Raw genomic sequence first — 15,337 nt, 5'->3', positions numbered from 1 at the left:
AAGACAGTGGAACTAATTGTAGACTTGAAGAGATCCCCCTCCCCTCCCCCCACTCACCATCAACAACACCATAGTCACATCTGTGGAGTCATTTAAGTTCCTTGGAACCATCATCTCCAGGGACCTTAAATTGGGGGCCACCATCGACTCCACAGTCAAAAAGGCCCAACAGAGGATGTACTTCCTGCGGCAACTGAAGAAACACAATTTGCCACAGGCAATGATGGTCCAATTCTATACTGCTATCATTGAGTCCGTCCTCCCTTCTCCATCATGGTCTGGTTTGGCTCAGCCACCAAGCACGACATCTGGAGGTAACAACGCATCGTTCGCACAGCTGAGAAGGTTGTTGGCTGCAATCTTCCCCCCATTGACGAACTGTACACTGCAAGGGCCAGGAAGTGAGCGGGCAAGATCATCTCTGACCCCTCTCACCCTGGCCACAAACTATTCGAAGTATTTCCCTCTGGAAGGCGACTCCGGACTGTCAAAGCAGCCACAGCCAGACATAAAAACAGCTTTTTTTCCACGAGTGATAGTTCTACTCAATAACCAAAGTCTGTAGTCTCTTTTTTGCTCTGGTTTATTTTCCATGTGAGTCCGTAATGTTGTATCCTTATTGTTTTGATGTGGTTATGCTTTATTTTTAATTGTTAACTGTATGTTTGTGTTATCATTTGTGAGCGTAGCACCAAGAAACATTCCTTGTACATGCATACTTGGCCAATAAACATTCATAAATTCATACCATCATTCTCCTTTCTTAAAGTTCAGCACCCTAGTCTCTGAATTAACCGTGTCACTCTCCATTTTTATGGTAACTGTTGCCCAAGAGGTCTTGAACAACAAGATTGCTAACTTATCCTTCCTCATTACACAATACCCAGTCTAGGATGGCCTGCCCTCTAGTTGGTTCCTCTACATACTGTATTTGCTTAGAGACCTATCCCTTATACACTTCTGCAAATCCTCTGCCTCAGCGTTGTTACCAATTTGGTTGGCTCAATTTTGTAGATTAAAGTCACCCATAATAACTACTGTACCTTTGCATCCCTAATTTCCTGCTTGATGCTATCCCCAACCTCCCTACTGCTGTTTGGTGGTCTGTATACAACTCCGAGCTTTTTCTGCCCTTGGCTATTTTGCAATTCTGCCCATACCGATTCTACAGCATTCAAGCTAATGTCTCACCTTACCATTGCATTAATCTCCTCTTTCACCAGCAATGCCACCCCACCTCCTCTTCCTTTCTGTCTATCCTTCCTGAATATCGAATACCCCTGCATGTTTAGCTCCCAACCTTGGTCACCCTGGAGTCATGTCATAGAAACATAGAAAATAGGTGCAGGAGGAGGCCATTTGGCCCTTCGAGCCAGCACCGCCATTCATTGTGATCATGGCTGATCATCTATAATCAGTAACCTGTGCCTGCCTACTCCCCATATACCTTGATTCTACTAGCCCCAAGAGCTCTACCTAACTCTCTTTTAAATTCATCCAGTGAATATGCCTCCACTGCCTTCTGTGGCAGGGAATTCCACAAATTCACCACTCTCTGGGTGAAAAAGTTTCTTCTCACCTGTTTTAAATGGCCTCCCCTTTATTCTTAGTCTGTGTCCCGGGTTCTGGACTCCCCCGACATAGGGAACATTTTTCCTGCATCTAGCTTGTCTAGTCCTTTTATGATTTTATACCTCTCGATAAGATCCCCTCTCATGCTTCTAAACTCCAGTGAATACAAGCCCAGTCTTTCCAATCTTTCCTCATATGACAGTCCCTCCATCCCAGGGATTAACCTCGTGAACCTACGCTACTCTGCCTCAATAGCAAGGACGTCCTTCCTCAAATTAGGAGACCCAAAACTGTACACAATACTCCAGATGTGGTCTTACCAGGGCCCTATACAACTATAATAATAATAATAATAAACATTTATTTTTTATAGCGCTTTTCCAAATGCTCAAAGACGCTTTACAATACAGTCAAGACATAAAAACAGACAAACTGCACACAATACTCCAGGTGTGGTTTCACCAGGGCCCTATACAACTGCAGAAGGACTTGTTTGCTCCTGTACTCAAATCCTCTCGTTATGAAGGCCAACATGCCATTAGCTTTCTTCACTGCCTGCTCTACCTGCACGCTTACTTTCAGTGACTGGTGTACAAGGACACCAAGGTCTCGTTGCACTTCCCCTTTACCTAATCTGACACCATTGAGATAATAATTTACCTCCTTGTTTTTGCCGCCAAAGTGGATAACCTCACATTTATCCACATTATACTGCATCTGCCATGCATCTGCCCACTCACTCAACCTGTCAAATGTAAAATTGTCTCTTCCGAACGGAGACACGACCTTTTGTTCTGGGTCGTGTCTCCGTTCCCGCTGCGGCCTACCATCGGCCATGCACCTGGAGCTGGCTGCCTCCACCTGCGACTCGCCTGTGGAGGCTCCGGCTGCGTGGACGTCGGAAGCTAGCAGCCCCCTGGTTGGGGGCCGACATCGGGAACTCAGGCAGCGGCAGTCGCGGGGCTTGGGTCGGCCCGCCGCGGACTTTTCACCTGAAATAGGCCGCGGGATTTTCTCTGCCCGGCGGGGCTTCAATGTCGGGAGCCCCGACGTGCAGCGGCAGCGTCTTCGCCCGCCCCGGATCGCAGGGCTTGGGTCGGCCCGCCGCGGACCTTTCACCGTCCGCCGCAGCCTGGAACGTGGCAACTACAACAGCCTGACCGCGGGAGAAGACAGTAGGGAAGAGAAAAGACATTCTGGCCTTCCATCACAGAGAGGAGGTGACTGGAGGAGACTCACTGTGATGGATGTTTCTTTTTGTTTGATTGTGTGTGTTATTGCTTACTTTTATTGCTCTTGTTGTTGGACTGTGGGTAATCTTTCATTTCACTGCACATTTATGTGTATGTGACAAAATAAACTTGACTTGACTTGTCCAAGACACCCTGCAACCTAACATCCTCTTTGCAGTTCACATTGCCACCCATCTTTGTGTCATCTGCAAACTTGCTAGTGTTACTTCTAATTCAATCATCCAAATCATTCATATATATTGTAAATAGTTGCAGCCCCAGCACCGAGCCTTGCGGCACTCCACTCTCCACTGCCTGCCATTCTGAAAATGACCCGTTTATTCCTACTCTTTGCTTCCTGTCTGCCAACCAATACTCTATCCATTTCAATACCCTACACCCAATACCATGTGCACTCATTTTGCTCACCAACCTCCTGTGTGATACCTTATCAAAGGCTTTCTGAAAGTCTAGATACACTACATCCACTGGCTCTCCTTCATCCATTTTACTTGTCACATCCTCAAAAGATTCCAGAAGATTAGTCAAGCAGGATTTCCTCTTCATAAATCCATGCTGACCTGGACCAATCCTTTTACTGCTCTCCAAATGTGCCGTTATAACCTCTTTAATAATTGACTCCAGCAACTTCCCTACCACCGATGTCAGGCTAACTGGTCCATAATTCCGTTTTCTCCCTCGCTCCTTTCTTGAAAAGTGGGATAACATTACCTACCCTCCAATCCACAGGAACTGATCCAGAATCTATTGAACATTGGAAAATGATCACCAATGCGTCCACGATTTCTTGAGCCACCTCCTTGAGTACCCTGGGATGCAGACCAGCAGGCCCTGGGGATTTATCAGCCTTCAGTCCCATCAGTCTACCCAATGCTATTTCTCGCCTAATTCAAATTTCTTTCAGTTCCTGTCTCCCTTGATCCTCTGACCACTAGTACATGTGGGAGATTGTTTGTGTCTTCCTTAATGAAGACAGTTCCGAAGTACCTGTTCAACTATTCCGACATTTCCTTGTTACCCATAATAATTTCACCCGCTTCTGCCTTCAAGGGACCCACATTTTTCTTTATCTTTTTCTCTTAACATACCTAAAGAAGCCTTTACTGTGCTTCTTTATATTCTTGGCCAGCTTCGCTTCGTATCTCATCTTTTCAGCCCGTATTGCCCTTTTTACTATCTTCTGTTGTTCTTTGAAAGTTGCCCACTCCTATGGCTTCCCACTACTCTTTGCTATCTTATACATCTTTTCTTTTAGCTTTATTCCATCTCTAACTTCCCTTGTCAGCCACGATTGCCTCTTACACCCCTTAGAAACTTTCTTCCTCTTTGTAATGAAATGATCCTGCATCTTCTGGATTATGCGCAGAAATTCCTGCCATTGCTGTTCCACCGTCATTCCCGCTAGGATCCCTTTCCATTCGACCTTGGCCAGCTCCTCTCTCATGCCTTCACAATCCCCTTTGTTCAACTGCAATACTGACATTCCTGGTTTAACCTTCTCCCTCTCAAATTGCAGATTAAAACTAATCATATTATGGTCTACCTCCAAGCGGTTCCTTTACCTTGAGTTCCCTTTTTAAATCTGGTTCATTGGACAACACTAAATCCAGAATTACCTTCTCTCTGGTAGACTCCAGTACAAGCTGCTCTAAGAATCCATCTCGGAGGCACTCCACAAACTCCCTTGGAGTCCTGAACCAACCTGATTTTCCCAATCTACCTGCATATTGAAATCTTTGTTACACGCCAATTTTAACTCCTGCTGCAACTTACACCCTATATCCAGGCTACTGTTTGGGGATCTGCAGATAACTCCCATTAGTGTCTTCTTACCTTTACAATACCTCAACTCTATCCACAGTGACTCTATATCGTCAGTCCCAATGTCACCCTTTGCAAGGGACTGAATTCCATCCCTCACCAACAGAGCTACCCCACCTCCTCTGCCCACCTGCCTGTCCTTTCTGTAGTACGTATAACCCTGAATATTCAGTTCCCAGTCCTGATCCTTCTGCAGCCACGTCTCTGTAATCCCCACAATGTCACACCTCAAGCTCATCCACTTTACTTCTTGTACTTTGCGCATTCATATATGGCAGTACTTTTAATCCTTTGCTCATCTCAGCTTCCACATCGATTCCCATTATACTTGGCCATTCTCTCCAATTGCTTCGTGAGCTTTCTGTCCTGTTAATTCTGGGGTGTTTCTTAATTATTCCTATACTCTCTTTCCCTTTAACTCCATCCTTGTCTACCCCATATGAAGTTAGGTCACAGATGAACAATTGAATCAGGAGCAGGAAAAGCTGATCTGCTATTTAATCAGACCTGACAAATGTTGGAAGCAGTCAGAGGAATTGAATAGCTCATTTGGATTTTTATTTTCTAATTCTTGATGCACCCAATAGAACTGAACTAACGTCTTGCTTCAAGATGAGTTCACTGTGTGAGAGCAGCCACATGGAACTCAAAATGAAACTCCGTCGGCAACGGCATGTTGATTAGACACCTGTCGAGTGTAAGGCCAATAGCATCTAATCAACATTGGGGCACTTACCAGTCTGTCAAGGCTTGTGCCAGCTGCTGTTGTCGGACGCTCCTCAGGACTGTAGGGTCTAAACCTTGGATTAAACCCGTCCGATACAGACCGAGTCAAACGGCTCCCAGATACAGACTTGGGTTTCCCACAGCCCTGAAATACCTAGAGTGAATCAAAATAATTTATTACATATACCATAATGTCATTATAATTTGGTATCACTGTCTTTGAATTAGATTGCATAGCCTAAAATGTTCATTAAGGATGAGACCAGAGTTTAAATAATAAACAGTTACTATTTATACATTAGATGGGGTGTAGGAAGGAACTGCAGATGCTGGTTTACACCGAAGATAGATGCAAATGCTGGAGTAACTCAGCGGGACAGGCAGCATCTCTGGAGAGAAGGAACGGGTAACGTTTTGGATCGAGACCTTTCTTCAGACAGAGTCAGGGGAGAGGGAGATATTGATACAAGGAAGGGTGAGGTGTGAAAACGAGACATCAAAGGATATGATATCAAGGAAAATGTAGAATAGATCATTTGTAGAATAGATCATAATTGTAAAATAGATCTCGGAGAAGGTGACAACAAAGAGTACGGAAATAAAATTTCCAACGTTAAAAGCTCCAAGTTTATAAAACCTTCGTAAAACCAAGGGCAGGGAATAGAGAGAATGGTAAGGCCACAGGGAGTATTGAAACAACTGAAACATTAAAAAATAGGTGCAGGAGTAGGCCATTCAGCCCTTCAAGCCAGCACCGCCATTCAACATGATCCCCCAACATCCAAAATCAGTAACCCGTTCCTGCTTTCTCCCCATATCCCTTGATTCCGTTGGCCCGAAGAGCTGAATCTAACTCTCTCTTGAATACATCCAGTGAAATGGCCTCCACTGCCTTCTGTGGCAGAGAATTCCACCGATTCACAACACTCATAAATGTTAAATGGATCTATGAGAAGGTGACAACAAAGAATACGGAAATGTTAATAAGAAAACATTAAAAACTCTAAGTTTATAAAACCGTAAAACCAAGGGCAGGGAATAGAGAGAATGGTAAGGCCAGAGGGAGTATTGAAACTGAACCATAAAAAAATAAGTGCAGGAGTAGGCCATTCAGCCCTTCAAGCCCTTCATGGCTGATCATCCAAAATCAGTAACCCGTTCCTGCTTTCTCCCCATATCCCATGATTCTGTTGGCTTTCAGAGCTAAATCTAACTCTCTCCTGAATACATCCAGTGAATTGTGGCAGAGAATTCCACAAATTCACAACACTCTGGATGAAAGAGTATTTCCTCATCTCAGTCCTAAATGGCCTACCCATTATTCTTAAACCGTGACCCCGGGCTCTGGACTCCCCCAACATCAGGAACATTTTTCCTGCATCTAAAATTCCTTAAGAATTTTATATGTCTCCATGAGATCCCCTCTCCCCCTTCTAAATTCCAGTGAATACAAGCCCAGTCGATCCATTCTTTCGTCATAGGTCAGTCCCGTCATAGAAACATAGAAAATAGGTGCAGGAGGAGGCCATTTGGCTCTTCGAGCCAGCACCACCATTCATTGTGATCATGGCTGATCATTCCCAATCAATAGCCAGTGCCTGCCTTCTCCCCATATCCCTTGATTCCACTAGCCCCTAGAGCTTTATCTAACATTTCGGGAATTAACCTGGTGAACCTACGCTGCACTCCCTCAATAGCAATAATGTCCTTCCTCAAATTAGGAGACCAAAACTGCACACAATACTCCAGGTGTGGTCTCACCAGGCCCTGTAACATCTGCAGTAGGAGCTCCTTGCTTCTACACTCAAATCCTCTTGCTATAAAGGCTTTCTTCACTGCAAGCTGTACCTGCGTGCTTACTAAAAAAGTGACTAATATACAAGGACACCCAGGTCTCGTTACACCTCTCCTTTTCCTAATCTGACACCATTCAGATAACAATCTGCTTTCTTGTTCTTGCCGCCAAAGTGGATAACCTATCATTTATCCACATTATACTGCATCTGCCATACATCTGCAACCTATCCAAGTCACCCTGCAGCCTCATAGCATCCTCCTCGCAGCTCACTGCCACCCAGCTTTGTGTCATCTGCAAACTTGGAGATGTTACATTTAATTCCCTCGTCTAAATCGTTAATATATATTGTAAATAACTGGGGTCCCAACACTGAGCCTTGCAGCACCCCACTAGTCACTGTCTGCCATTCTGAAAAGGTCCTGTTTATTCCTACTCTTTGCTTCCTGTCTGCCAACCAGTTCTCTATCCATATCAATACCCTACCCCAATACCATGTGCTCTAATTTTGCACACTAATCTCTTGTGTGGGACCTATTGAAGAAGCGGGATGTCAGTGTGCAAAGGATCCCTGAAGGTGTCAATCCAGGTAGATACATTGGTAAACAAAACTTACCAGTCTGAAATCAATCAGACTGAATCAATGTGCAGGAAGGAACTGCAGGCACTGATTTATACTGAAGATAGACACAACATGCTAGAGCAATTCTCGACAGGCAGCATCTCTGGAGAGGAATGGGTGACAATAGACAATAGGTGCAGGAGTAGGCCATTCGGCCCTTCGAGCTAGCACCACCATTCAATGTGATTATGGCTGATCATTCACAATCAGTTCATGCCTTTTCCCCATACCCATTGACTCCGCTATCTTTAAGAGCTCTCTCTTGGAAGCATCCAGAGAATTGGCCTCTACTGCCTTCTTGAGGCAGAAAATTCCACAGATTTACAACTCTGACTGAAAAAGATTTTCCTCATCTCCGTTCTAAATGGCCTACCCCTTATTCTTAAATATGGCCCCTGTGAGCCCTGGTTCTGGATTAAAAATGTGGCCCCTGGTTCTGGACTTTCCCAACATTGGGAACATGTTTCCTGCCTCTAACGTGTCCAATCCCTTAATAATCTTATATGTTTCAATAAGATTCCCTCTCATCCTTCTAAATTCCAGAGTATACAAGCTCAGTCGCTCCAGTCTTTCAACGTAATCTTGCACTTAAATTTAATATTTACTCATTATAGTTCCACCACTGATTTTCTGGCACTCTTGGTTCCAGAGCTTTGCTGGTTTATCCAACAGGCCAAGGAAGACAGCTATGGGGATAGATTTGCTGGCTCCAGTCTTTCAACATACGACAGTCCCGCAATTCCGGGAATTAACCTAGTGAACCTACGCTGCACGCCCTCAATAGCAAGAATATCCTTCCTCAAATTTAGAGACCAAAACTGCACACAGTACTCCAGGTGCAGTCTCACTAGGGCCCTGTACAACTGCAGAGGGACCTCTTTGCTCCTATACTCAACTCTTGTTATGAAGGCTAACATTCCATTGGCTTTCTTCACTGCCTGCTGTACCTGCATGCTTCCTTTCAGCGACTGATGCACTAGGACACCCGGATCTCGTTGTACGTCCCTTTTTCCTAACTTGACACCATTCAGATAATAATCTGCCTTCCTATTCTTACCACCAAAGTGGATAACCTCACATTTATTCACATTAAACTGCATCAACCATGCATCTGCCCACTCACACAACCTGTCCAAGTAACCCTGCAACCTCATAGCATCCTCTTCACAGTTCACATTGCCACCCAACTTTGTGTCACCTGCAAATTTGCTAATGGTACTTTTAATCCCTTCATCCAAGTCATTAATGTATATTGTAAATAGCTGCTGTCCCAGCATCAAGTCTTGTGCTACCCCACTAGTCACTGCCTGCCATTCTGAAAGGGACCCGTTTATCCCCACTCTTTGCTTTCTGTCTGCCAACCAATTTTATGTCCATGTCAGTACCCCAATACCATGTGCTCTAATTTTGCCCACTAATCTTCTATGTGGGACTTTGTCGAAAGCTTTCTGAAAGTCAAGGTACACTATATCCACCGACTCTCCCCTGTCCATTTTCCTAGTCACATCCTCAAAAAGTTCCAGAAGTTTAGTCAAGCCTGATTTCCTCTTTGTAAATCCATGCTGACTCGGAACGATCCTGTTACTGCTATCCAAATGCTCCGCAATTTTGTCTTTTATAATTGACTCCAGCATCTTCCCCACCACTGATGTCAGACTAACTGGTCTATAATTTCCTGTTTTCTCTCTCCCTCCTTTCTTAAAAAGTAGCATAACGCCGTTCAGGAAAGGCTACAAGGCCGTTTCTCTCCCTCCTTTTGGGAAATCTGACCACGCTGCCATTTTCCTGCTGCCGGAGTACAAACAACGGATAGTACGGGAAGCGACAGTGACGAGGGACGTAAAGCGGTGGGCTGACCATTCAGAGGCCATGCTGCAGGATGCACTGAGCGAAGTCGACTGGAACATGTTCCAAGAAAGTTCCAGAGACGTAAATGAGTTTGCGGAAGCGGTTACGGACTTCATTGCCACAATAGCCGATACCATCATCCCCACGGTAAGGGTCAGTATCTTCCCTAACCAAAAACCCTGGGTGGACAGGTCTATTCGCGTGGCCTTGAATGCTCGCACCGCTGCTTACAACTCCGGCCTGGCATCCGGCAACATGGACGACTACAAGGGAGAGTCCTACCGACTGCGAAGGGCAGTGAAGGATGCAAAAAAGAGGTACCGGGACAAGATGGAGTCACAGATGGAGCAGCAGGACACCAGGCGCCTTTGGCAGGGGCTACGGACTATAACTAGCTACAGGTCCAGCACCCCCTCAACCGGAAGTGCCGGCTCCTCCTTAACTGATGACCTGAACTCTTTTTACGCACGGTTTGAGACGGGTAACACCACCAGCTCGCCGCCTAAAAACAGCACCGAAGGGGCGCTGGCTAGCGAGGCTGGAGGGGGATCCACCGCCGGGGATGTGCACACATTCTCGGTGTCCGAGCATGAGGTGAGGTGGGCTCTGACGCGTGTGAACACGAGGAAAGCTGGAGGCCCAGATGGTATATCTGGGCGAGTACTAAAGTCTTGTGCTACTCAGCTTGCTCCAGTGCTCACCACAATATTCAACCTCTCCTTGGCAAAGTCCGTGGTCCCTGCATGCTTCAAAAGATCCATCATTGTACCGGTGCCAAAGAATGCCTCTCCAGCGTGTTTAAATGACTACCGGCCGGTGGCCCTCACCTCGGTTGTCATGAAATGCTTTGAGAGGCTAGTCAAGAAGCACATCTGCGCCCTCCTTCCCCGCAACATGGACCCACTACAGTTCGCATACCGTCCGAACAGGTCCACGGATGATGCGGTCTCCCAGGTTCTACACACCGTGCCGCTCTCTCTCATCTGGACAGCCAGGGGGGCTATGTGAGGATGCTGTTCATTAACTTTAGTTCAGCATTCAACACAATAGTCCCCAGCAGACTGGTTGAGAAGCTGCTGGAACTGGGGCTTAGCACCCCTCTGTGTGCCTGGGTCCTGGACTTTCTCACTGCCAGGCCCCAAGTGGTCAGGATGGGGGAACACACATCTAGCTCCCTCACCCTGAACATAGGATCCCCCCAGGGCTGCGTCCTTAGCCCCCTACTGTACTCCCTGTACACACATGACTGTGGGGCCAGGTTCAGCTCAAACTCCATCATCAAGTTTGCTGATGACACTGTGGTGGTGGGCCGGATCTCCAACAACGATGAGAAGGCCTACCGGGAGGAGGTGGCTGATCTGGCACTCTGGTGTCAGGACAATAGCCTCCTCTTGAATGTCACTAAAACAAAGGAGCTGATTGTGGACTTCAGAAGGGCTAAACATCCAAGGACGTACACGCCACTGGAGATAAATGGGTCTATTGTGGATAGGGTGAGCAGTTTCAAATACTTGGGAGTCCGCATCGCAGAGGATCTGACGTGGGCAACGCACATTGCCGCACTGGTGGGTAAGGCTAAGCAGCGCCTTTACCACCTTAGACAACTGAGGAAATTCAGAGTGTCGCTGAGGATCCTTCATTGCTTCTACTCTGGGGCTGTAGAGAGCATCCTGTCCGGCAACATTACAGTCTGGTTTGGGAACAGCTCTGCCCAGGACAGGATGGACCTGCAGAGAGTAGTGCGTTCGGCAGAACGCACCATGGGAACTACACTCGTCCCCCTGCAGGACCTATACATCAGGAGGTGCAGATCCAGAGCAAGCAAGATCATGAGGGACCCCTGCCACCCCAGTAACGGACTGTTCCAGATGCTACGATCAGGCAAACGCCTCCGCTGTCACGCTGTGAAAACGGAGAGGATGAGACGGAGCTTCTTCCCACAGGCCATCAGGACTGTCAACTTTGATAACCCCAGAGACTAAATTTTTGTCGACACTTTTTGTGCTATGTTTAGTAACTTATTAACTTTATTTATATGCTGTAACTGTAATTCTTTTTGTGCACAACCCGCAGGCATTGCCACTTTCATTTCACTGCACATCGAGTATGTGTATGTGACAAATAAATTTGACTTGACTTGACTTGAACACTAGCTACCCTCCAATCCACAGGAACTGATCCTGAATCTATAGAACATTGGGTGGTCAAAAAGGCATATGGGTTACTGGCCTTCATTAGCCAGGGCATCGAATATAAAAGTAGAGGTGTAATGATGGAATTGTACAGAACGCTGGTGAGGCCACAGCTGGAGTATTGTGTACAGTTCTGGTCACCACATTATAGAAAGGATGTGATAGCTTTGGAGAGGGTGCAGAGGAGATTCACCAGGATGCTGCCAGGGATGAAGGGCCTCGGCTATGAGGAGAGACTGAGCAGACTGGGGTTGTTTTCCTTGGAGCAGAGAAGGCTGAGAGGGGACATGATCGAGGTGTACAAGATCATGAGGGGCATAGATAAGGTAGATGGCGGGGAACTTCTTCCACTGGTGGAAGGTTCAACAACGAGGGGACATAGATACAGGGTAAGGGGAGGGAGGTTTCGGGGGGATGTGAGAAATAACTTTTTCACCCAGAGGGTGGTTGGAGTCTGGAACTCACTGCCTGGGGTGGTGGTGGAGGCGGGAACACTCACAACGTTTAAGAGGCATTTGGATGGGCACTTGAAATGCTACAACATTCAGGGCTACGGTCCAAATGCGGGAAAATGGGATTAAAATTAGACTGTGTTTGGTAACGGGCGGCACGGACACGATGGGCCGAAGGGCCTCTTTCTGTGCTGTAGGACTCAATGATTGGAAAATGATCACCAATGCGTCCACGACTTCTAGAGCCACCCCCTTACCAGCCTTCAGTCCCATCAGTCTACGCAACATCATTCCCGCCTAATGGGGATTTCCTTCAGTTCCTCTGTCACCCTAGGATCTCTGGCCACTAGAACATCTGGGAGATTGTTTATCTTCCTTGGTGAAGATAGATCCAAAGTACAGGTTCAACTCGTCTGCCATTTCCTTGTTCCCCATAATAAATTCACCTGCTTCTGTCTTCAAGGGACCCACATTTGCAGTAACTATTTTTTTCCTCTTCACGTACCTAAAGAAGCTTTTACTATCTATTTTATTGGCTAGCTTACCTTCCTACCTCATCTTTTCTCCCCGTATTGCTTTTTTAGTTATCTTCTGTTGCTCTTTAAAAGAGTCCCAATCCTCTGGCTTTCCGCTCTTCTGTGCTATGTTATACTTCTTCTCTTTTGTTTTTATGCTGTCCTTGACTTCCCTTGTCAGCCATGGGTGCCTCTTACTCCCCTTAGAATCTTTCCTCCTCTTTGGAATGAATTGATCCTGCAACCTCTGCATTATTCCCAGGAATACCTGCCATTCCTGTTCCACCATCTTCCCTGCTGGGGTCTCCTTCAAGTCAAATCTGGCCAGCTCCTGCCTCATGCCTCTATAATCCCCTTTTCTATAATACTGACACTTCCGATTTTCCCTTCTCCCTCTCAATTTGTAGATTAAAACATCATATTATGATCACTGCCTCCTAATGGCTCTTTTACCTTGAGTTCCCTTATCAAATCAGGTTCATAGCACAACACTAAATCCAGAATTGCCTTCTCCCTGGTAGGCTCCAGTACCAAGCTGTTCCAAGAATCCTCCTCGTCCTCACCTTCCACCCCATCAGCCAGTGTATCCAACAAATCATCCTCCAACATTTCCGTCACCTCCAACGGGACCCCACTACTGGCCACATCTTCCCATCTCCTCCCCTTTCTGCATTCCGCAGAGACCGTTCCCTCCGTAACTCCCTGGTCCAGTCGTTCCTTCCTACCCAAACTACCCCTTCCCCAGGCACTTTCCCCTGCAACTGCAGTCGATGCAACACCTGTTCCTTTACCTCTACCCTCAACTCCATCCAAGGACCCAAACAGTCTTTCCAGGTGAGACAGAGGTTCACCTGCACCTCCTCCAACCTCATCTATTGTATCCGCTGCTCTAAATGTCAACTTCTCTACATCGGTGAGACCAAACGCAGGCTCGGCGATTGTTTCGCTCAACACCTTCGCTCAGTCAGCCTTAACCAACCTGATCTCCCGGTGGCTGAGCACTTCAATTCCCCCTCCCACTCCCAGTCTGACCTTTCTGTCATGAGCCTCCTCCAGTGCCATAGTGAGGCCCACTGGAAATTGGAGGAACAGCACCTCATATTTCGCTTGGGCAGCTTGCAGCCCAGTGGTATGAACATCGACCTCCTCTGTAGCTCCTCTGTCCCTCTCTTCCCCTCCCCCTTCCCAGTTCTCCCTTTATCTTCCTGTCTCCACCTATATCCTTTCTTTGTCCCGCCCCCCTGACATCAGTCTGAAGAAGGGTCTCGACCCGAAACGTCACCCATTCCCTCTCTCCTAGATGCTGCCTGACCTGCTGAGTTACTCCAGCATTTTGTGATACCTAAGAATCCATCTCGGAGGCACTCCACAAACTCCCTTTCCTGGGGTCCAGTACCAACCTGATTTCCCCAGCATGTTGAAATCTCCCATAACCACCGTAGCATGACATTCGCGACATGCCAATTTAAACTCTTGATTCAACTTGCACCCTATGTCTGGGCTACTGTTTGGGGGTCTGTGTCGGGTCTTTTTAACTTTACCATTCCTCAGTTCTATCCACACTGATTCTACATCTCCGACCCAAAACGTCAACCATCCTTTTTCTGCAGAGATGCTGCCTGACCCCCTGAGTTACTCCAGCACTTTATGTCTATCTTCGGTGTAAATCAGCTTCCGCTTTTCCTTTCTCCACAAAACATATGGGATACTTTCCTCATTAGGCAGGGCACAGAATATAAAAAGGGATGTTATGGGGTGCATCGTTGTGAAATATTGATTAGACCTCAGTTGGAACACTATAAGAACGACAAAAACATCTGGAAACGGTCAGTAGGTCAGACAGTCTGCAGAACAGAGAATCAGCGTCAATGTTACAGGTCATATCTTGTCAGAATTGCTCAAGAGAGAATACATTGCTTGATTTAAGAGGAAGAAGAATGGTTAGGAAAAAGGGAATTTCTCCAAAGGACAAGACCAAATGAATAAATTTGATATTTAGAAGCAAATTCTGCATCTTTGTCCATGTTAAACGTTGCTAACAATAGGAGAGCTGCGGGGCACGTCCACCTGCCCAGATTACAGTGCGAGAGAGAGAAAAGCAAAATCACAGATGCGTGACTGGGAGAAATGGTCAGGACTTGATATAGACAGAATGGACAAGCGAGTTACCCAAAGTTACACGCCAGTAAGGACTCCAGAAGGCTGCAACCTGCCCGGTGGAAGACGAGGTGCCTTGTGCTTGCATTAGGCCTCATTGCATTAAAAGACAACAGACAGGTAGGTAAGGAAGAGATTGGGATGGTGAATTGAAGTGGCAGCACCAGAAATTCAGCATCACCGTTGCAGGCTGACACAGATGCTCCATGAAGCATTCGGCCCATCCACATTTGGTTTCCCAATCTCGAGAAGAATACATTATAGACCTGTTAGTCTGACTTCTGTAGTTATTGAGATTTGAGACCATTATTAAGGATGAGGTTTCAGGTACTTGGAAGCACATGATAAAATATGCCAAAGTCAGTATGGTTTTGTTCCTCCGAA

General features: G+C 46.5%; 1 protein-coding gene across 1 annotated transcript in view; it reads right to left on the bottom strand.

The window, feature by feature from the left end:
• Positions 1-15,337, bottom strand: part of LOC144590935 (glypican-4-like) — a gene marked incomplete at its 3' end in the record, with an annotated part of 55,311 nt that overhangs the window by 18,204 nt on the left and 21,770 nt on the right. The window contains exon 4 of the mRNA XM_078395280.1: positions 5,383-5,526. Within this exon, the coding sequence (XP_078251406.1) occupies positions 5,383-5,526 (144 nt within the window). The remainder of the gene's footprint in view (positions 1-5,382; positions 5,527-15,337) is intronic.

The sequence above is a fragment of the Rhinoraja longicauda genome, unplaced genomic scaffold, assembly GCF_053455715.1.
Source record: "Rhinoraja longicauda isolate Sanriku21f unplaced genomic scaffold, sRhiLon1.1 Scf000408, whole genome shotgun sequence".
Lineage (NCBI taxonomy): Eukaryota > Metazoa > Chordata > Chondrichthyes > Rajiformes > Arhynchobatidae > Rhinoraja > Rhinoraja longicauda.
This window is presented reverse-complemented; position numbering and strand designations above follow the sequence as displayed.